The sequence below is a fragment of the Camelina sativa genome, chromosome 14, assembly GCF_030686135.1.
Source record: "Camelina sativa cultivar CO46 ecotype springtype chromosome 14, ASM3068613v1".
Classification (NCBI taxonomy): Eukaryota; Viridiplantae; Streptophyta; class Magnoliopsida; order Brassicales; family Brassicaceae; genus Camelina; species Camelina sativa.
In genome coordinates, this window is record NC_141893.1 from 12,545,934 (window position 1) to 12,569,634 (window position 23,701).

Below are 23,701 nucleotides of genomic sequence, written 5' to 3' on the forward strand. Positions count from 1 at the left end.
CTTCCAAACCTAGCAGCAAACTCAAGATCCTTTCCGGCAAGGTAGTCAAAATATGCATCATAGGAATGTATTTTTTCTTCATTGTCTTGAAGTTGAGAGGCTTGAGTTGCTAGAGTAGTGGCTTGAGATGCAAGAGTAGCTTCAGTGACAGCAAGCTTCTCAGCAAGAACAACCGAATCATCAGTAGGCGGAAGCGATGGACCAAAATGGGCTGATGATGCTTCATTTTGCAAAGAACCAACTCCATAAAATCTATTTTTCTTCTTCGGAGCAACCTGTCAGCAATACAATCAAACAATCACATTACTAGTCGTATGAATGAGAGAAGCAACAACCAACATACAAGCTTTGGATCGTAGAAGAGACACAACAACACAAACTTGGCATATTACAAACTAATCTTAGCATACCATATGACAAACTTAAACAGAAGACAAGACATCCAACAAAAACACAAACAAATCTTAGCCTATCACAAACTAATTGGACCAATCCTAGGATATCATATCACAAACTTAAAACAACAAAAACTAACACAAGACAATAAGGCAACAACACAAAGAAGTTAGAAGTTTACCTCGGCGTAAATTTTGTTCTTGGTATGAACAGACAACCCACCAGAAGCAGAACTCTTCGTGTTATCCCCTGAACAGAGCTGAGACTGAACCTCTTGTATCTTCGATGACACTTCATTGTAGATGGACTCTGACTTTCCATCGACAAAACTCCCATCGGGTTTTCTGTGAGTATCTTCTAGGACACGTAGATAATCCGGAGTGCTTTCACCAACCAGCTCAGACTAAAACAAAGTAAAAAAAAGACAAAGGTTATTAGTAAGAAAAAAAGAGTAGTATAGAAGGACAAAGGTTAGAATTCAGAAACTTACAAGTTTTCTGGCACGAGCTTTAAAAGAAGTCTGGCCTGAGCGGCGTTTATGCATGCCATTGCCATCTGGATCATGATATCTTGCATTACGACCGTTGATACTCTTTACTTTAGATTTGGGATCACGCCAATACTGAACTAGTCCAGCCCAGACTTGAGGATCAATCCATCGCGGCTTTGCATTATCACCATTTTCCCTCCACTTTCCCTTCCACCGGCTCACTTGATCACACATCCACTCCTTCAACTTCTTCTCAAACTCAAGCCTAACTCTACCGTTTAGTAGTGGTCCATAAACTAAACTAATAAACTATCATTCTACAATGTAATGGTTCATAGATGTTTTTACTTACCGCAAATGTTTCATACCATCGATCTACAACACGCTCTAGCGTTTGTGTCCAATTGGCATGAGGCTCTTTGAAGTCTCTTTCAAAGATGCTGTGGACAGTGGCTGCCACGCTCCCATCCTCAGAAAACCTAGGGATAAGATTGGATGTAATCAGTTTAAAGTTGAACCGAGAATTAAAATTTCAAACTAAAATTGAAATCAGCATTATCAATTTCTTACCAGATAGTTCCAGGAGGGCGGTTTGGATCTAATCTTGTTAGATGTTGACGACCGGGACTGTCCAGTAACTCCTCCAACGTCATATTGTTTAGACGTCGAGGCAAAGAAGATGTAGGAGTGTCTGAAGATGTAGCAGTGTCTGGAGATGTAGGAGTGGCTGGATTGGCACGAATGGGTGGAGTTGCAGCAGCGGTTGGAGGCGCACCAGTGGGTGGAGAAGAAGCATTCGCTGGAGGCCTTTGCTGTGAGGTTGCATGTCGAGAATCCTGAACACCCGATGAGGTCCCTCGAGAACCACTTCGAGAACCACCACTACGTGGACTAGGAGCATTAGACTGAGAGAGGAATCGTGTGTAGTCGTTCCCAGAAAATATCTACAAGGAAAAAAAGAAACTGAGGGTTTAAAACTTAAATCGAACGAATGAACCACAAATCTATTTGAGAGATTAATCACAGGTTTATAATTAAAAAAAAAATCTTAAATCGAACAATCAACCACATATTTATTCATAAAAAAAAAACTTAAATCGACCAATGAACCACAGATTTATTCAATAGAAATCTTAAATCGAACAATCAACCCTGTATTTATTCAATAAAGAAGTTTAATCGAACAAATAAAACAGTAAAAGAACAAATGAAAGAAGGAGACAACCACAGATTTCTCGGTGATGAAGGAGAAGAAGAATCGAACGAACTGGAGAAGAAGAAGAACTTCAGAAAAACTTAGGGTTTACCGGAAACGGCGAGAGGTTAACCGGAGAAGAAGAAGGAAGAAGAAGGATGTAACAGTTTACCGGAAACGGCGAGAGATTAACCGGAGAAGAAGAAGGAAGAAGAATTTAAGGGTTTGGGTGTTGCGGCGTGGTTTGAGCTTGCTCAAACTAGGGCTTCCGAGTATATATATAAAGTTATGACGCCTCGCAAATCCGTTGCAAATATTGCAACATACTTGCTAGTTTCCCTCGCAATTACATAGCAAAGTTGTGTTTTAGGGTATACGAGCGAGGCATTTGCGAGGGAAGACTCGGTAACACGTCGCAAATGCCTTGCAAAATAAAATAAAAATACTTTTACAATTTTATACTTTAAAAAAAAATATATATGTTTTCACATTAATACCATGTACATACATAAATATGATTAATTTCATAACTAAAAACAATAAAACAAGTAGAAATATAACATAAATTTCATATATTTTTGAATTATTGCGAGGCATTTGCGAGTCTTGCCTAGCAAATAACTTGCAAACGCCTCGCAAATGTTTGAAACCTCGCAATTACATAGCAAAGTTGTGTTTAGGGTATACGATTTTGCGAGGTATTTGCGAGGGAAGCCTCGGTAATATGTCGCTAATACCTCGCAAAGTGTAAAAAATACCTTTACAATTTATTCAGATTCATTTTATGAATTGATTCATTAAAAAGAATAGGAACCTTTACAATCTACAAACTTCATGAGATTTTAAAAAATCACCATGTAGATCATAGCATATGGTACCACTTCTATATATGCATCAAGGGAAGATATCTTATACTTCTCTTTATGATTTTGGATCATATAGCATATATATATGTTTTCACATTAATACCATGTACATACATAAATATGATTAATTTCATAACTAAAAACAATAAAACAAGTAGAAATATAACATAAATTTCATATATTTTTGAATTATTGCGAGGCATTTGCGAGTCTTGCCTAGCAAATAACTTGTAAACGCCTCGCAAATGTTCGAAACCTCGCAATTACATAGCAAAGTTGTGTTTAGGGTATACGATTTTGCGAGGGAAGCCTCGGTAATATGTCGCAAGTACCTCTCAAAGTGTAAAAAATACCTTTACAATTTATTCAGATTCATTTTATGAATTGATTCATTAAAAAGAATAGGAACCTTTACAATCTACAAACTTCATGAGATTTTAAAAAATCACCATGTAGATACATAAAAAAAAATTACTAGAAAAAAAACTACAATTACTTAATCAGATTCATTTTTTGAATTAATAGAAAGTACATTATCATCATCTGAATCTACTCCATTATCAGACTCTTCGAATTCGTCTAATTCAACCTCTTCTTCAGAGACATCACCAACATCTTCTAATTGTCGGTTTTGTGGATCAATGTGGATAACATCTTCTGTTGATATGTTTGGAATGGAAATTTCATCAACTCTCTCTTCTTGCAACACGACTTTCTCATCAACTAACCCGACTATACGGCCTCGAGGCGAAACTTTGATGACTGATAACCACATATCACGTCTTGGCCGCAATCGAGGATAGTAAATAAAGCTCACTTGTTATGCCTGTGATGCTAGGATGAAAGGATCAATTTTGGCATACGATCTGTTGGCATTTACATCGACAACTCCCCAATTATTTACTTGCATGCCTCGGGGCGATGGATCATACCAGTTACACTTGAAATGTACGCATCTCAGATTCAGAAGGCCTGGATATTCAACATCTAAGATTTGTTCCAAAACGCCATAAAAATCGCTATCACCAGCTTGTACAAAGATTCCGTAATTTGCTGTAGCTTTTCGACTACCATGTGCATACGTATGAAAAGTGTAACCGCGAGTGAAGTACATCGGAGCAGTAGTGATTTTTGCTCTTGGTTCTTGAACGACCTCATGCAACCAAAGAGGCAAGGGTTCATTTCCACATCCATTTTGAACCTATAATTAATAGAAAATGCTTATTAAAATTAAAGAATAAATAAAGTATACATATACATAATTTTATTTTAAATATATACTTACATAGTATTTTAACCAATTAGCAAAATCCCGCTCTTTGTAAGCTTCATAATCAACTTCTTCTAAATTAGGATATGCTTCACGAATCTGCATTTCGAAAAGTCTATAAAAAAAGATATTTGTTAGTTTGTTATCTTAATAAATAAAATTTAAATTTAATTTTTTAAAAATAATACCTTTCAAAAGGTTGAATGTAATCTAGATTCCGCAAGATGTAATTGTGAGCAGCTCGAGAGTAGCTATGATCTTCCCACCAAACTTCCTTTAACTTTCCAGCAAGTCTTCCTATCTGAGCAAAGATATCTGGAACATCAGGAACGTTATATGTAGGTGCAACGCCTCCGTCGTCATATCGCCGAGTACGTGTTTTTTTTGTTCTCACGGTGGGGCAAAAGTAGTATGATGTGAAGTGAGACGTTTCCTCTGTTAAACTTCCAGCGACTATCGATCCCTCAACTCTTGCAAGATTTTTGGCATTTCCTTTCAGAGATTTCATAAACCGCTCAAAAGGATACATCCACCGAAATTGCACTGGCCCACCAAGATCTGCTTCATGTGGGAGATGGACTGGAAGATGTTCCATCACGTCAAAAAAGGCAGGAGGGAAGATTTTCTCCAAGTTACAAATCAACACTGGAATATTATTCCGTAACTGCTCTATCACATCAATGGTCAATGTTCTACAGCATAAGTCCCGGAAAAATACTCTGATTCCTACAAGCCAATGCATACTCTATTAATGGGTGAATTAATTAAATAAGTTTATAAAAATGTATACCATTTTATAATTAGATACCTGCAATAGTTTCATGAACGTTTCCCGGCAATAGCTCAAGAAATACAAATGGTAGTAGTCGTTGCATGAAGACATGACAATCGTGACTCTTCATACCTGAAAATTTTTGGCCTTGCTCAACACACCTTGAAAATTTTGAGACAAATCCATCTGGAAACTTCACTTCAGATTTAACCCACTCGAACAACACCCTCTTAGCATCCGCTGTCAATCGAAATTGGGGTACTGGTAATTTCTCATCTCTTGTAATATGTAACTCGATCCTTGCGCATATTTCCGCCAAATCCAACCTTGATTTCATACTATTTTTTGTTTTACCCTGCACATTCAAAAGCGTAGTGATGAAATTTTCAAAAAAGTTTTTCTCAATGTGCATCACGTCAAGGTTATGCCGCAAGAGAAGATCTTTCCAATATGGAAGCTCCCAAAAAAATACTCTGCTTGTGCCAATTGTGAGTGCTCCCATATCCATCCGGCATGTTTCCTGGTGTGTGATAGTTACCCCCACGTTTACATGTTTCTTGAGCACCATAGTAATCGATCTGTTCAAACAAATCATTGCCAGAGACGTAAGTTGGTGATGGAACACGCACAACTTTATTCTTTCTAAACAACTTCTTGTTCCTCCGATACGGATGATGCAAGGGAAGAAATCGATGATGACAATCAAACCAACAAGGTTTTCGCCCATACTTTAACTGAAATGCCTCTGTACCATCCATACAATAAGGACATGATAATCTTCTATGTGTTGTCCACCCAGATAACATTTCGTATGCGGGAAAGTCACTAATTGTCCACATTAGCACTGCCCGCATATTGGAATTCTGTTTTCTTGAGGAATCGAATGTTTGAACACCTTCATACCACAATTGCTTCAGCTCATGAATCAGAGGTTGCAAGAAGATATCTAGAGCTCGCTTTGGATGCTTAGGACCTAGTACCAAAATACTCAAGAACAGAAATTTGCTTTGCATACACATATCTGGAGGAAGATTGTATGGCGTCAATATAACAGGCCATAAAGAATATTGTCTCCCTGACATACCAAATGGACTAAAACCATATACCGATTGAAAATGTTTCCACGCCTTTGCGTCAGATGTGTGCGTAATTTCTCCTTCGTGTGTAAAATGTTCTGCATGCCATCTCATTGCTGATGCAGTCCGTTTTGATTGGTATAAGCGTTTCAATCTATCATCAACAGGCAAGTACCACATACGTTTATATGGCACTCGTGTCCTTCCTTCAGTAGGCTGATATCTCGGCTTCCCACAAAACCGACATTCCTACAGCTTAGCATCATCTTTCCAAAAAATCATGCAATAGTCAACGCACACATCAATCATTTAAGATGGTAATCCAAGACTCGCAACCAACTTCTGTATTTCATAGTAGTTCTCAGCCGATACATTATCAGGTGACAAATATTCTTTAATGAGTTCAGCCTAAGAGTCCATGCAAATCTCACTTAAGTTATTATCTGCTTTAATTGTCATCATCCTAGATGCCAATGATAGCTTAGAATGCCCTTCTCTACATCCATCGTAGATAGGTTGATTTGCAGCATCTAACATATCATAAAAATGTTGTGCATCTACGTTGGGTTCTTCCGTATTACTCTCAGGAAATGCAGCAATAGTTTCATGAAATGCATCATTAACCATATCATGAAATCTATTTTCCTCGTTATACCCATGAAAACCAAATTGATCAGATTCTTGATGCCCATAATTACTAGGTTGATCAACAGCATAATTCATACTACTACTTCCAGCATTACTGCTACAACTATCTCCATGACGAAACCATACATAGTAATTCGGCATAAATCCTCTATTATAAAGATGCTTTTTCACTAGATTAAATTCCAAATATTTATCGTTTAAGCACTTACGACATGGACAAAATATTGTACCGTTTTCACGAGCAAAGTCTTGGTTTGTCTCCTGGTACATGAAACCGCGCAAGCCATCACAAAACTCTTTCGTCACATCACCGGTTTCCGGGTCTCTATGATTGTACATCCACCGTCGTATTGTATATATCTCATGCTCCCCACCTCCAAACATTATTTTCTAGGCTTTTTCTGTAGTCTTTTTTTTTATATATTTTATAATAACTTTATTTTTTGACAATTTTTTTTTCTCTCAGAAGTTTTTTTTTCTTTTTTTTTTCTTATTGCTTTGTGTTGTGGTTTCCATGTCTCATGGACTGGCTATTTATAAGCTTTCTAAAAATAACTGCTACGGATTTGCGACGGACTTGTGAGAGTTATTTTTTAATATTTATGTTTTCCTACAAATTTGCGAGGCTGTTTTCTTTTTGCCGACAAAACAGTTACACTCGGGGAAAACGTGCTTGCCGACATCTAGGTCCCTCGCAACTCCTTCGCAAATTTACTACGGATTTTGTTATCGCTATTTCGTCGCAATTTTGCTAGGATGTTGCGAGTTTTTTGCGAGGGATTTTCATTTCATCGCACTTCTGTTTCATATCCGTCGCAAATTTGCGAGGGAAACGTTCGTCGCAAATTTTGCGAGGGAGTTGCAAGTATGATGAGTCGCGTTGCAAAGTACTCGCAAATCCATAGCAAATTTGCGAGGACGTTTTGCCATCACAGATATCCGTCGCAAATCGCGTGTTTTCTTGTAGTGTTTATAAAAAGTTGCGATTGTTCATTATAACAGTTTTTTTGTAAAGTTGCAACTATTCATGTAGAGTTGTGTTTATTCGAATATTCGTATCTTTTGAAATCTATATATATTTGTCTATTTGAATTGTTTTCATTTTTTTATCCATAACACAAAATAATATAAATTTTCAATAACAAAAATTATATGAGCATCATATGAGATAATATGTATATTGGTTAGTATTTTAAATTAATAATAAAAATAATCAGTAAAAAAATCACTTGACATCCTCAAAATTTTTAGAAATCCAAAAATATCATAAATATTATTCTGCTATATGTCAGAATTTCATAAGTAATACTTTTGTCAATTTTCATTAACTAACCAAAAATTCATTTCTACAGACTCATTTTTTCTATTATTTTCCAGGTTTCTCATATTACTACATGCATTAAAATATTTAAAATAAAACATGTAAAACTATACTAATACACATCATGTAATGAATTTTTTTTCTTTTTAAGTTCATTATTCTTTCAAGGTTTTGTGTACTTACTTACAATAAAAATTTATATTACAACGAGAAATACAATTTATATCCGACTAAAATTATGTTAAATAACTTATGTTATTCTTTTTAACTTTGTTATTTATTATTTATTGATTAATATACATGCTTAATAAATTAAGTTTTTGCTTACACATGTCAAATTTTATTGAGAACACACATATAATATAATTAGCATACAATGGAAAATATATTAATTTTGTTAGTTTTCTTTTTTGATATAGAAAAATAAAAGCTGGCAAAAAAATATATAGAAAAATACAATTTTAAAACATAAACATGTGAAATTTTGTAAATATAATTAGTTATCCTGTTACATTTATTAAAAAAAAGAGAATTTTTGTTGACATGTGTCAACATCTAATCAATATATTTGATACAATTTAAAATAAATTTGACATATATTTTTATATAATAAAATATATATAGTGCAAGTACCAATTCATAAATAGTGTTTAACAAGGGAAACAATTATACGCACGTAGAACCCTACTTTCCAATGTGGGGTGGCGTCAGGCGAAAGGTTGGAAGAATGACCAGAGCCGGCAAAAAAAAAGTTGGAAGATTGACGAGGCGGAAGTGTGATTTTCCACCGATACTAGCCACGAGAATTCCGATAGCATCTGTGAGAGCGGTACGATCCACATGCAAATTAAAGAGGAGAACCCTAATTTCTATTCGGCAACGGCAGTCAAAAGTTGGGAGAATGACGAGAGCCGTGAAAGAAAAAATTGGAAGAAGAATGATGAGGACGAGTGTTTGCGATCTTCCACTGGATTTGGTAGGGGAGAAGATACTCACGAGGGTTCCGATAACATCTCTGGGAGCTGTGAGATCCACTTGCAAATTATGGAACGCTCTAACCAAAGATTGGATTTTGGGTAAAGCTTCAGCGCCAAGGCAGCCTTTTTTAGGGTTTGTGACGATGAATTCAAAGGTTTGTTCACTAAGATTCCATCTCTGCCGCAGCAGCAAGGACAAAGAAGAAGAAGAAGAAGACTTGGTTGATATATCTATAAAACAGGTCGATTTGCTTAATCAAGTGGAGATCTCTAAAGTGTACCACTGCAACGGCTTACTGTTATGCGTCGTCAAGGACAACTCGAGGCTGGTGGTTTGGAACCCTTATTTGGAGCAAACAAAGTGGATCGGACCCAGAAAAGATTTCCACTGGCTAGACAGCTATGCTCTCGGATACGACATCGACGGTAAGCACAAGATCTTGAGGTTTTTTGATATTTTCGAAGAACGCCCTTCCGTGTACGAAATCTACGACTTAAGCTCTAGTTCATGGAGGGTTCTCGAGGTCACTCCGGACTGGGATGTAGATCCTTCTCAAGGCGGTGTCTCTGTGAAGGGAAATACCTACTTTTTTGCTCGTGAGTCAACACTAGCACCTGGCTTCTCTGGTGGAGAGGACCAGGGAAATGGAGATGTAATGATAGATTACTCTGAGCTTAAAGATTTCTTGCTCTGTTTTGATTTTACAAGAGAGATCTTTGGACGGCGTCTGCCTCTTCCGTTTCACACTAGTGGTTTAGATACTGTGACCCTCTCATGTGTTAGAGAAGAGCAGCTCGCTGTGCTATATCAGGAGGAGAGTGGCCATGATACGTTATGTAACATAGTTCATATTTGGGTTACAACTAGGATTGAGGCAAACTCTGTGTCATGGAGCAAGTTTTTGAACGTGGAAATGAGACCATTCTCACTCACTGGTGTTCGGTTTGACGAATATACTGGTGGAAACTTCTTCATTGACGAGGAAGAGAGAGTCGCTGTGGTGTTCGACATAGACGGGTACCTATCCAGGGGGCCCAACACAGTTCGTTACCACACAGCTTTTATCATTGGAGAAGACGGATACTTCAAATCTCTGAGTCTCGGAGTAGCTCCCAGAGTCGCTGAACCTTGTCACCTATCCGGGTATGTCCCAGAGGTTTATTGTCCCCCGCTTGTGTGCTCTTCTTCTTATCTTCCAAGTCTCGTGCAACTCAACTAAAAAGGAAAGAAAGAAAGAGATGTATGTTTAGTTTTTGTTTCTTGCATTTTCTCATCAGACTGCTATAATCAAAATTCCCTGTTAGTTTCGTTTCTATTTACCAGCTATATAATATAAGTAAACTAAAGATTTCATTTCGGCTTTTTTCATGTATCTTTCTACTCTTTTTAATTGCTCGTTACATGTTCTTGTCATGGGTCAAGTTTCTTTCTTTTCTTTTCTGCTTTTTGTTTCTTGCATGGTAAGTACTAAGTACAGGAATAGGTTCTGATCCTTCTCAACTCTTTTTGTGTAAGAAAAGAAAAAATCAAGCTTTTTAGTAGTTACAACTTATATTACTGTCTGTTTTTTCGTTTACTTAAAGGAAAGCCAGTAAGCGATCTCTGATCTTCACTCATGTATGTTATGTTTCCAACACCACTATGAATACTATCGAGCCTTTTCAGGTCCGTCCTGAAGTGAAATCAAGTATTATATATACACATTCCAGGTTGCTGCTGAGCTAGGAACCATATAAAAACTAAAAGTCCTGTTGGAGGAAAAGCAACACCAAACAAGTTACAGGTGTGGAGAAGATGGTAGCACATGTGAACAAGCCTGAGTACGTTTCCAAGAATGATTCTTTTGTTGCTGCGTTTCCTGCTATAGAGACTCGGATCACTTGTGGTATCGACTTCCCACAGGTTTGGTCTAATGGCATTTTGAGAATACAGAAGAACTTGGCATCAATTTTGAATAGGATCAGCTGTTTTTTTTTGCAGCAATAAATTTGGCATCAAAGTTAATTACCTTGTTCCATGAAATAGAATAAACCTCCTTATCTCGCCATACAATCCCAACCTCCAGGTTCTTCTGATCTGTGGTGGTGATCAGTTACTCTATAGCCGCCAGGGTAGGATATATAACAGATGTACTTGGATTCGTTTGTGCAATTGGAACTATACATTTCTGAGAGCTGGTTCATTGCTTGATTTAAAAACAGTAGTAATGTTTTTGGTTTGAAAAACACCAATTCATAAGTATGCTTTATTTTGCTCTGTTTTTTTTTTTTTTTTTTTTATTGGGTGTAAATTTACAACTTGTAACATTATTGTATCAAAGAAAGTTAATTATTGGAATCTAGACAGTTATGCTTTCGGATAAGACATGAACTAACCCTGGGCAAATAAACCGAATCCGATAAAACCGATCCGAACCGATCCAATAAAACCGATTTGGATTGGTTTCGGTTTCACTGTTAAAATCGATCGGATTATATTTTGATTGTGATTCGCTTTTCGGTTTCAAACTGATCCGAACCGAAATCCGATCGGTTATCCGTCAAACCGAAACACATCTAGATACAATACACCGGGTCATCGATACACAATGTTTTGTCTCGACTCGAGTCGATTGTCCCTTCTCCTTCTTCTCCTTTAGACTGTGTGTGACTGTCCTTCCTCACCCAAACCTCTTTTGTCTCGACTCTCACTTCTCGACACACAACTTTTGCCGACTCAACGCTGGTCTTAACTCTCAACCCTAGTTTTTTTGCTTTATAAACCCCCAAATCCCCAACTTTTGCCGACTCAACGCTGGAAACCCAAGGAGACCTACCTTCGCCTATGTCAGCCGCATCAAGGAATCAATCGCAGGTATGTATGTTCTTCCCAGAATCTAAGCCGTTTAATGTTAAAAACTTAAGATGAGATCTGTTTACGATTTCTCTTTCTCTCTTTGAGCTTCGTTTATAAGTTTCAATGTTAAGACTTTAGATGAGCTCTGTTTATGGTTGCTGAATGTTGATGTTAATGATGATTTATGAAACCTAGAGACAGAATATTTGATCTTAGGTTATTGAATGTTGATGTTGATGATGATTTATGAAACCTAGATGAGCTCTGTTTACTGTTCTTTCTCTGTTCTTTCTCTAGTTCTGTTTTGGTATTATTTTGTTGTCTAAGCTCCTTTTGTCTCTGCAAATGTGTCTCACTGTCTTAGCTCTATTTCTCTCTTTCAAGCTCATTTGGTCTGTTTTTTTTCTTTGTTCTGAGTATTGTTGGTACGTTTCTAGTTTCTAGTGTGCTATGTAGAACTGTAGATTGTTGTCTAATACTCTAATGTGTGTCTCTATTTTTCTTCATTTTCTTTGTTGTAAACTTGTAGATTGTTGTCTAATGTGTGTCTCTCTTTGTCTTCATTATTACAGATGGATTCTTGCTCACATCAACCCGAAAATGATGACAATGAAAAGGATGGAAAAGAAGTAGAGTCTCACGAAGCTGGTCATGAAACTGGGTCCAAAAGGAAAAAACAAGCAGATGCAGATGGTTCAGCTCCTAAGGTTATGAAAAAGAAGAAGAAGGCAGCTAGGGTATAAAGGTCATGGGTCTGGGATCATTTCACAAGAATCCCCGGGGAAAAAGATAGATGTCGTTGTCATTACTGTACTCTCAATATGGGTTGTGCGACTCAAAATGGAACTACTTGTCTGAAAAATCATCTCAGTATCTGCAAGCAGTACAAGACATGGAAGGAAACCAGAAGTGAGACTCAAAATGTTCTCAATCAGAGTGATGATAGCGGTTTGCAGTTGGCCAGAGTTACTGAGGATGTGTTTAGAGAAGCTTCTAATGAGATGTTGGTTCTCAGTGAATTGCCACTTTCATTTATTGAAAGTTTGGATTGGAAAAAATTCTGCAATAAGGTTAAACTCTACAAACCTCACTCTCAGAAAACTGCAACTATGGATATTGTGGAGGCTTACATGAAGAAGAAAGCAGAAATGATGGAGGCTATTGGTGCTAATAAGCAAAGGGTTTCTCTAACAACAGATATATGGGTTGCACCTACGACTGGAGCTAGCTACATGGTCATCACAGCACACTTTATTGATGCAAGTTGGCGCCTACGCAAGATGATAATTGGATTCAAGCATGTCTCTGACCATACATGGTCAACTATAAGTTATGTTCTTCTTGACTGTTTGGCTGAATGGGGGATAAAGAAGATTTTCACAATCACTGTTGACAATGCCACTGCCAACACTAATGCTATGAAGAATTTTAAGGAAAGGAAGCATTCAGCTTAGTATGAAATGATGCAATGGTGTTAGGTGGTAAGTTCCTGCATTTGCGTTGTTGTGCTCACATTATTAATTTAATTGCGAAAGATGGTTTACATGACCTTAAGGATAATGTGGAGGCTATTCGGAATGGTGTTCAATATGTTAGAGCTTCTAGTAAAAGGCTTGAAGCGTTTGAGCAAAAAGTTGAGTCAAGAAAGATGACAAGAGAGAGTTTATCATTGGACTGCAAAACAAGATGGAACTCCACTTATCTGATGTTAACAAGAGCATTGAAGTTCAGATTGGCTTTTGATAGAATGGAGGCAGAAGATAAGCTGTACAATGATTATTTATGTGAAACCGTTGAAGGGAAAAAGAGGATTGGGCCGCCAAGTAAATATAATTGGGATGAAATTGAAAGGTTAGTAAGGTTTTTAGTCATCTTCTATAACTCTACCTTGGTAGTTTCAGCATCATCGATGGTTAGCTCCTACAAGTGTTACAATGAAATTGTAACAATAGAGAGGAATCTATTGGCATTGAGCACTAATTCTGATCTGAAGCTTAGCTTAAAGGCATAGGCTATGAGAGATAAGTTCAATAAGTACTGGGATGGATCAAAGAAGCTAAATAAGATGTTGATCATAGCTAGTGTCTTTGATCCGAGGAACAAGATGAAGTTTGCGAGTCTTTGTTTTGATATACTCTATGGTAAAGACAGTGCAGAATCTAAGGAGCTTACTAAAGCAGTTAATGAGGTTCTAGAAAATCTGTTTGACGAGTATAATGCGACAACAGTTGGATTAAGCTCTCAGTCACAAACTGCATCATCATCTCAAAGTGGACATGAGTCTCAAGGTGATCTGAATCAGAAAATGGATTTTGACAGTGCTATCGAATATCAAAGGGTGGACACTATGTACAACGATTTGGTTAATGAGATTGGTTTTCAAGATGCAAGTTCAGAGTTGGAGTTATATCTGAAGGAGAAAGTGGAAACTCCAAAGGCTAACCAGCTTGGGATAAAGTTTGATGTCTTGGGATGGTGGAGGATCAACAGTCCTAAGTATCCTATTCTAGCCTCAATAGCAAAGGATGTACTTGCTATGCAAGTGTCTTCTGTTGCATCTGAATCAGCTTTTAGCAATAGTAATAGGATTTTAGACCCATTTAGGAGTTGCTTGACTCACTACATGATTGAGGTTCTGATGTGCAGTGAGCAGTGGTTAAAGAGTGACATTCAGTTGAATGAGAAAGGAGTGATTATAACTCAGCAAATGCTTGCTAAGATTGAGTTGCAGGATAGTCTTGAGAAAGGTAAGTTGTTCTATTCATTATATCCTATTTTCAATTGTGCATTTAAGTATTACTTAGTATTAACTTTGTTTTCATTAATCTTTTTTTCAGAGTTTGAGTCGCTATGCAAGCTGTGAAGATGAATGTTGAAGTTTCTGATCTGATAGAAGTCAAAAGAGATTTGAACAAGTCTCTTTCAAATTTGAACCATGTCTTGTTAAATAGCTTTACAAACACCCTTTTGAGTCTATTTGAATCATGTCCCTGCATCTTATTTTTTTTTTGTAATCATTATACACAGGTGAAAGGTGATATTTGGACTGATCAAGAGATGAATGATTGAACTTCTTGAAGATTGAAGAGTGTCTTTGTGTTTGAATGTTTGGAACTGTTTCTGCCTTGGTTATGTTTAATTGTTTTCAAGTTTTCTTCAGTCCTTCTCATTGGAGCTGATTTCAGTTTGAATAAGTTGAAACTTGTCAATGTTGTTATGTTTTATGGTTTGAATTTGAATAAGTTGAAACTTTAAGTCTTGGGTTGTCTAATGTTTGTTAGGTACTTAGGTTTATGTCTTGAACTCTTGAATCTTGATGATCCGATGGAAATGTTTTGGATAATTCGGTTTTTACAGTATAATTTGGTTTTAAACCGGTTTTAAAACCGATTTGAATTTGTTTTCGGTTTAATGTCAGATTTAAAAAAAAAGAAGGAAACCAATCCGAAACCAAATGGATCCGAACCGATCCGATCCGGAAAAGCTGTCAGATCCTAATCGGATTCTTTATCTCCCAAACCAAATAATCCGAAATCTGATTAAACCGAACCGATCCAATCCGAAAAACCGAATGCCCAGGGCTAACATGAACCGTAACTGCAAAATCGTGAGGTTTCAGGATTATTACGAACATCCAAAAAAAAGTTTCCAGGTACGAAATCTACCGGTTGAGCTCTAATTCATGGAGGGATCTCAATGTCCATCCCGATTTGGAAATAGAGTTTAACCATAGCGCGTCTGTGAAGGGAAATGCCTACTTTTTTGCTCAAGAGAATCGGCAGTATATTGAACCTAATGAAGATGGAGAGATAACGGATCTTGAAGATTTCTTGATCTGTTTTGATTTCACAACAGAAACATTTGGTCCGCGTCTGCCTCTTCCGTTTCACTCTTCTATCAACGAGACTGTGACTTTGTCTAGTGTTAGAGACGAGCAGCTCGTGGTGTTATATCATAATGAGGGTGTTTATGATGATCGGGTTAGCACAGTTGAGTTTTGGGTTACTACTAATATCGAGCCCAATGTTGTGTCCTGGAGCAAGTTTTTGCAAGTGAGTATGAGACCAGTCTCTCTCACTGGTGAACGATTTGACCATTATATGGGTGGGGGCACCTTCTTCATTGACGAGGAACAGAAAGTCGCTGTGGTGTTTGACATAGACGGATACCTACCCACCATACCCACCCTACCCGAGAGAGAGAGTTACCACACAGCTTTTATCAGTGGAGAAGACGGATACTTCAAACCTTGTGAGTCTTGGAGTCGCTCCCAATCGCGGGGAACCTTATCAGTCCTTATCCGGGCCTAGTTTTGCGAGTAGATATTGTCCCCCGGTTGTGTGCTCTTCTTCTTACCTTCCCAGTTTGGTGCAACTCAACCAACAGTGTAAAAGGAAAGTAAGAAATGTTTAGTTATCAGATCAGTTCTAAGTTTTGTTTCTAGATTGTATCAGCTATATATAATAAGTAAACGATTTCAGGTTTTTAATTCATTATCTTTCTACCTTTTCCATTCTTCCTTGTTCTTGTCATGGTTGAAGTTTCTTTCTTTTCGTCAATGCATGAGATGGTTAAGTTACCTTATTTGTTCTATAGTCAGTTTCTCATTAGTGGGAAATGTATATTAAACATATTAAAAGTACATTAATTCACTTATAAGATGTTTATTTCTTCTAATATTATCCCGGTTAAATCTTAGTTGCCTACAATATTTTTAGGATTTGTAACCGGCTGACAAATTTTTTAGATCATTAAAATGGTCAAACGCAGTTTGTTAGCAATCACAAACGCAAACGCTGTTAGTGAATCCCGATCATTTTATTGACTATCTAACAATAGCGTATATCATCAGCGGCTGCGCCTTTGCTCCTCCTCTTCCTCCCGCCTCCTCACCGTCGGTATCTTCTCTTTTATTCCATTGTCGATCTTCTCATAGTAGACAATCATGTCTAACCACGCTCGAATTGGCAAGACGATTACACAAGATACGTTCCCAAGATCAGTTCCAGTATCATTTCTAGATTGTATCAGCTAATAAGTAAACGATTTCAGATTTTTCATTATATTTCTACCCTTTAATTTTACATTCTTAATTTATCTTATTTGTTTTCTTGCATTGTCGGTATGATAGTCAATTGTTCTGTAGCCACTTTCTCACTTTGCAAGATAATCCATGACTCCATGCAGTAGAGTTCATCGGTGGGAAATGTATATTAAACATATTTAAAAGTACATTAATTCACTTATAAGTTTACAATATTGTCTTTTTCGCAGAATGGGTAAAGCGGATAAGCTGCCGCGACATGTTCGTTCAGTTTCGCAATTAATTATATATGTAAACGATTTTCCTGGCTCATTTAAGCTAATCTTATACGTGGACAAAAAAAAAGTGTTTTCTAATATTATTCCGGTTAAATCTTAGTTGCATACAATATTTTCCGGATAAGTGGTGCTGATTGATATGGACTGGTTCAACAAATTAAGGTTTAAAACCGGCTGACAAATTTTTTAGATAATTTAAAATAGTCAAACGCAGTTGTTAGCAATCACAAACGCAAACGCTGTCGTGGAATCCCGATCGTTTTATTGACTCTCTAGCGTATATCATCAGCAGCCTTTGCTCCTCCTCTTCGTTCTTCCATCGTCGGCATCTTCTCATAGCATACATGTCTAACCGACGCTCGAATCGGCATGACGAGAATCCAAGATACGTTCCCAAGGGTCATCAGCAGCAGCAGAAATTTATACCCAAACCAATGAATCCAACTCCTACCTCTAATTCTACTCCTTTCCCCGTTTCTCTCTCTTCTTCGCTTAGGCAATCAGATTCCTCCTCCGCGAGTTCCAGAGTCTCCGCTTCGGGTGGTAGTAGGGTTAGGATTGGGGATCAGGGACAGTTGGTTGCTCAAGGCGGTGGGAGTTTCGTGAATTACTTGCCGCAGGATGAGGCTGTAGCTGCTGGTCTCGGCTCCGATGATGGAGGTTTGGATCCAGTTGAGTCTCAGCGAGTGGTCGATCTCCTCAATAGAGAGCTCTCAAGGCTCCTTAAGCTCAATCCTAGAGATTTTTGGCGAGAAGGTCATTGTTCTTCCCTGAGTTTTTAACTATATTTGTTTGATAGGTTTTGGGCTGAATTGGCTTTTCTTGATTGATGACAGTGGCTAGTGATGCATCGTTGCATGATTTTCTGGATAGCTTCCTGCAGTTTAGAAGCAGATGGTATGATTTCCCTTTTCATGGTGTCAAGGGAATTGTTGCCGGTGTAATCGTCGGAGAAGTCGAGTTATGTCGCCGTGTTTTCATGGTCTTGTATAGAATGTGAGTCCCGCTACTTGTTTCATAACCAACCTCATGGATGTTCTTTACCATTTTTTTTATGTCAGACTAGTCTGTGTGAGTTGAGGAGTATGTATATTGGTTGTGGCAGATCGTCCAATAGGGATCCCGGTGCTCGAGCTTCTGATAGCCTCACTCTGAAAGATCATGAAGGTGGCCTTTTGCTCTTTGTCTATGCTAATTCCATTCAGTTGTTTGTAGTTATTTTATTCTGAAAAATAAATGAACAATAGAATGAAAGATTGACATGCCTCAGTGTTTATATTAAAGCTGGTTAGTCTAGGGCAGAGTTAAATAGAGCTTGCACCAGAATATGTGGTTCTTAATTATATTAGGATTGATGTAAGAATCAGGTAGTGAGAGGAGTCCTCCCATTGATCAAGACTTCTCAGGATGAATTGAATTCGTCATTGCAGTAAACTAGAGTTTTGTTTCTGATTCTTTATAGTTTTCTTTTATTCTTTTTTTTTTTCTTTCTTTTCGTTGTGCCTGACATGTTTTGTAGGAATTTTTAGAACTTGTTTTCTAGCTTACAGGTATTCACTAGTTATGTTTGTAGTTCTCTTGCAGGACAAGAAGTTACTGGACTTGCCAAAATTATTGGATATATGCGCTATATATGGACATGAGAATGCAGAGCTCACAAAATCTTTAGTAAGTCGTTATGAAATTAACTTCGTCCAAAGAGTTAAGATATTTTGTTTTTATCTCTGTGCATCAATTGGCTAGGAATTGATTCTCTTTTTGTGATATTGACATCCTGGGATTCCCAATTGTTGATTGGATAGGAAATATTTTTTTGCTAATCCAACTGTATATTTTCCCAGATTGAAAATGCTGTGAAATCACAAAATTGGATTCCTGAAAGTTTGAATATGATGCTGTCTCATTTCTTGGGCATCCTGCACACAATGCATCACCGTTGCACCTCAACTTTGGAGGTATGTTATATGAGTTGATTTCAAAAACTCTACTTTGGGATAAACTAGTAAAATTAAAGGTGTATATATATGTGCGCACACACATTTATATTAAGTTTAAAACCACTTTCCGAGTGTTGATTGATCTGTTAATTCTTGTTTTAATTTTTATTTTTCGGCTTTCCCTTGGATCGATATATCTTATTTTGTATCTGCAGACCTTAGTATCAAGTGAAGACCATGGACATAAACAACTCCATTCAGACCTTTTGGAGGTGAATTTCCGTCCCTTTTTAATTTATTAATTTCTCTGTTGTGTGTTTGCTTCTGTAGACACTTGAGACTAGTAACATTTTTTTTTTAGTTCTTCAAGGGCTAGTTTAAAAGTACAAATAGTAATTATATAAAACTTGATACATGAGACCTTTGTGTTGATCTTTTCCAAGATATATATCTAAGGCCTGATAAGGTTTTCTTAGTTACATTGGACATACATATTAACTGATTATTCTAGGTTAAGGAAAGATAGAGCTTGCTCTATGAATGGCGTTAACATATATCTCTCTTTTAATATATTTCATCTTTAGTTTTTTTCTTTCACATGAATACGTAAGCATGTAGACACACTTGCATGCACAAAACGCAAGTATGCACACACTTAACATACTCAACTATTCAAAATATAGCAAGTTTCTTCTTTTGTTGTAATTTATAACAAGAACACAGGACTTTGCTTGTTATAGTGTATGGGCATGTAATGCATCTGTGCTGATGTCTTTTTTTATGTGATTAGGTTATGGACTTCATTAATGATGGAGTTGTTTCTTTGGATGCTTTTATTTCTGCTTATACACCAGCTGTTATAATCTTAGCATGCCCTGTTGAGACAAGGTATGCACCATTTTCTATCTAATCTTTCAGTTCCTTGTGAGGGTAGTATCTACGAATCTTGCGTCTATCGCACAAGATTAGTTGACATAAATCATCTGTAAGTGGATTTGTATTGAATTCCACTATGTGAGTCTCATGATTGATGAAAGACAGTATTAATTGTGAAACGTTGGTTGCTATAGTGATCTATATTTGGCTTGCTTTGGATTTGTTTTTATCGTAACCTAAATCCATCTGTGCAGTTATGGGAGCGATGAAGTTCTCCGCAGCCTTGTTCGGTTGCATGATTCATTGCTTCCATCACTTCATCATGGCTTTCAGGTCTTGTTCAAGGATGGAGACCATGATTCTCTTTCAGATATATCAACGAGTTTAAACATGTTATCAACAAGGATAGGAAGTTTATGTTGGAATATATTAGATATTTGTTATCTCAGCAATGATGTGTTCAATCACGAAACTTCAATTCCAGCTGTCACAAAGATGTTCCCGTCAAGAGTAGAGGACCCTATGGTGAGGGCAGATATATTGATTCAAACATTCAGGGAGATCAGTGGACTTTCTGAGCCGTCAGTGGATAGCAAGAACCGATTACTCCAAAAGCTTGAGAAGAATTACAGAATAATTGACAGACTTAGGAGTTTACAGACTGCAGGTATTTGCTTGCAGAATTTGGTTCTGCCCAGCTGTTACCTGATTTTCCATGTCAAAGTCGGTTCTAGTCTTTAGTATGTATATGATCTGTTAGGATAGATTGTGTAGTTCACTGAAGTTGAAATAAGCAACACATTAAATCCACTGTTAGCTAGTGAAATCATTGTGAAATTTTCTGCAAAACCTAGCTCTTTGTTTCTTAATGCCATGAGTTATAAGTAGTATGGTCTAAGCAGTTTGCTACTGGTTTCCATGCAGGATGGGTATCAATGGAAGATGAGCAGCTTCAGTATTTGTCCATGATCATGTTGCATTCTGCAGATATTTTCTCTATGAAGGAGTCTCCGCTCCTTCTAACTGATGGTAGAAACACCAAAGATCTTATGGATGAGAATGCTGTAGTTATGCAATCCAAGATCAGTCAGATAAAAGACATATTCCCTGATTATGGGAACGGTTTCTTAGCTGCATGTCTTGAAGCCTATAACCAGAATCCAGAAGAAGTTATACAGAGGATTCTTGAGGGAACACTCCATGAGGATTTGCAGCGGTTGGATACCTCACTGGAGACGATGCCACAACCTAAAACTGCTCCAACTCTTAGAAGCAAAGACAAAGGGAAAGGAAAGCTCATTGAATCTGACACTAGTAGCTCTGCTATTTACACAGGGCAACCGATCACACGTCCTTCACTTCCAGCTTCATCAGCCTCATCTACAGCGGTTGGTAGATTTGTCAGAAAGCCAAAGGATGATATTCCAAGCTACAAAATTCTCGATGCTAGAAAAGAATCCGACAGAGAGAGGAACGCAGCCCTACTTGCGCAATACGAATACGACGATGAATACGATGATTCTTTTGATGATCTGGGATTGAGTGTTGCGGAATCAGGTACAGAAGAAAGCGGGGCGTTTGATAACAGAGCTGGCTCAGCTGGATCGGAGCCTTCTGATGCTCCAAAGTGGGGTAGCAAAAAGAATCCTCAATTCTATGTGAAAGATGGTAAGAACTACAGTTACAAAGTGGCAGGCGCAGTTGCGGTGGCAAACGCAAACGAAGCTTCACTGATAAATGAAGCTGAGGGAGACAAGATACTTGGGTTGGGGCGTGGGGGAAACATCCCTCTCGGAGCGGTAAGAAAGCTGACGGAGTATCAGGGACAGAGAAATGAGAAGGGTCAGCCTAATGTGAATGCGAACACAGGAGATGGAAGAGAGAATGGGAGAAGCTCGAGAGGGGGAAGGGGAAGAGGAAGAGGAATGGGGAACAGAGAGCATCAACCGCAAGAGAAGAGTTATGAGAATAATAATAACAACTCAGAGGTTAGTACAGAGGCGGAGAATGGAGGAGGAAGGGGTCGAGGAAGGGGACGAGGAAGAGGAGGAGGAGGTGGAGGGAGAAATCATAATCATAAAGATAGAGCTATGAAAAAACACATTGCTAGTGTTTCTGGTTTCTAGAGATAACACACAAAACGTTTTGGTGGGTCTTCTTTTTACATTTTTTTTTGGTTTGGAACCGAGAGAGAAAAGAAACTTAATATTTAACTAAATCAAATACATTTTGATTGTAATGCTTGTTTCTGGTAATTAAAAAGAAGAAAACTTAGTTAATATTATTATTATTCCCTTTTGGTTAAACAAACAAGTTTCTCTTTGATTTATATATATACGCAACAGTATATAAAGCACTCGCAGTTTCCACACATTGTATGATCTTTCTTCTTCTTTCGTTTAATTAGCGACAGAAGTTGTTAATTAGTTTCGTAATAGCTGTAAGTCGTAATAATGAAAAGTGCAGAAATATACATGTGCATATTAAATAATAAGAAGTGATTTATTTTAATTTTGTGGTAGATAATGACTAATGATTAATGAATCTAGAATCAACTACTACACTGTTGGTGAGGTCTACGTAACCAACCACACGAGAAACTTGATAATAGTATATTTATCCACGTGATTCATATATAAAGAGATTCTTTTTCTTTTCTTATTGGGTTGCAAAATACAAAATGATAAGGAATAATAGGAAAAAAAAAAACCAAATCCTAACCTAAGTAGAAAATATATTTCACGCGTGTGAGCTAATTTGATTTGGATTAGGGAGCTTAATAGAGTACACCCTACTATATATATATATATATATATATATATATAATTAAGGAACACACAAAAAAAAAGCTTACGAGAAATATAGCTTTTCGTTCATTGAAAAACATAAGAGCAAGATGTCCTACAAGAGAAGCACGAGCCGTTCGACGAAATTAGAATCGACTTTACTACCATCAATACCACTCTCTGCGTTTCTTCGTGCAAAACATCTTGGTACGTACGTCCTGATATTACAGTTACATAATTTTTATGATGTAACTGTAAGAGGAGCTTATAATATACCTTTAAAATTGTTGTAAATTAGAAGGTTCAAAGGTTGAAATCTCTTATTCTTATTCATAATGTCTCAACGAGGTTACATATATAGGGTACAAAGACTTAGGTAAAAACCGACTAGGAAAAGGAATAAGGCCAATGGGCCTATGTCCGATGGGCCGTACATAGGCCGCATGTCATGGACAGTGAATGGGCCGGTCTATGGAGTCTACTAAATGTTTTACAACACTCCCCCTTGGACGATATGACCGTGCCGATGCTAAGGGATCGATGCAATACGCTTGGGGGTGCTGCCTCATTAAAACCTTACCAGGAAAACCCAATGGGACAAAACCATGGTAAAGGAAAAAGAGTACAGCACGCATTGCTCCCCCTGTTCCAAGCATCACTCTAAGTCCTTAAGCCTCCGCATTCCAACCTGGTATGCGAGCTTCTTGAATGTTGTAGTCGGTAGCGATTTGGTGAAGAGATCGGCTGAGTTGTTGCTAGAGTGAACTTGAGTAGTATATGCTTCGTCTGATCTCCCTTGATGTAACCTTCCTTAAGTTGTGCGATGCAGGTCGTATTGTCTTCATGTATGACCGTTGCTTCCTTATCTTCGACCATACCGCAATTCGTCCTGATATGTTGAGTCTTCAACCTCAACCATACATACTTAAACTT

The 23,701-nt window shown here is 37.5% G+C and overlaps 1 protein-coding gene and 3 pseudogenes across 5 annotated transcripts; 3 read left to right on the top strand and 1 right to left on the bottom strand.

The window, feature by feature from the left end:
* Positions 1–3,443: 3,443 nt before the first annotated feature.
* LOC104743568 (uncharacterized) lies at positions 3,444–20,229 on the bottom strand (annotated as a pseudogene).
* Positions 8,689–10,374, top strand: LOC104743569 (F-box/kelch-repeat protein At1g24800 pseudogene; annotated as a pseudogene). The gene has a single exon (XR_015579650.1). The product of XR_015579650.1 is annotated as an F-box/kelch-repeat protein At1g24800 pseudogene (transcript).
* LOC104743570 (F-box/kelch-repeat protein At1g24800 pseudogene) lies at positions 15,434–16,285 on the top strand (annotated as a pseudogene).
* LOC104741384 (uncharacterized) lies at positions 17,336–22,292 on the top strand. 4 transcript variants are annotated; one of them, XM_087484838.1, is made up of 9 exons: positions 17,336–17,925; positions 18,006–18,165; positions 18,275–18,336; positions 18,743–18,837; positions 19,011–19,124; positions 19,322–19,378; positions 19,897–19,994; positions 20,237–20,649; positions 20,907–22,292. In XM_087484838.1, exons 1-9 carry the CDS (start codon positions 17,514–17,516, stop codon positions 22,106–22,108), a joined length of 2,613 nt encoding a protein of 870 aa, XP_087340964.1. In that variant the 5' UTR covers positions 17,336–17,513; the 3' UTR covers positions 22,109–22,292. The 4 variants fall into 4 exon arrangements, with proteins under 4 accessions (XP_087340964.1, XP_087340966.1, XP_087340965.1 ...); XM_087484840.1 differs by having other exon boundaries at positions 17,362–17,925; positions 18,754–18,837; XM_087484839.1 differs by lacking the exon at positions 19,011–19,124 and having other exon boundaries at positions 17,362–17,925.
* Positions 22,293–23,701: the final 1,409 nt, after the last annotated feature.

What these genes read in the sequence shown, in the direction of transcription:
- LOC104741384 (XM_087484838.1), top strand. Translation starts at nt 17,514, where the DNA reads ATGTCTAACCGACGCTCGAATCGGCATGACGAGAATCCAAGATACGTT. An exon ending in TTCATGGTCTTGTATAGAAT is followed by an intron (nt 18,166 to 18,274) that starts GTGAGTCCCGCT and finishes TGGTTGTGGCAG; the next exon opens with ATCGTCCAATAGGGATCCCG. An exon ending in GTTGCACCTCAACTTTGGAG is followed by an intron (nt 19,125 to 19,321) that starts GTATGTTATATG and finishes TTGTATCTGCAG; the next exon opens with ACCTTAGTATCAAGTGAAGA.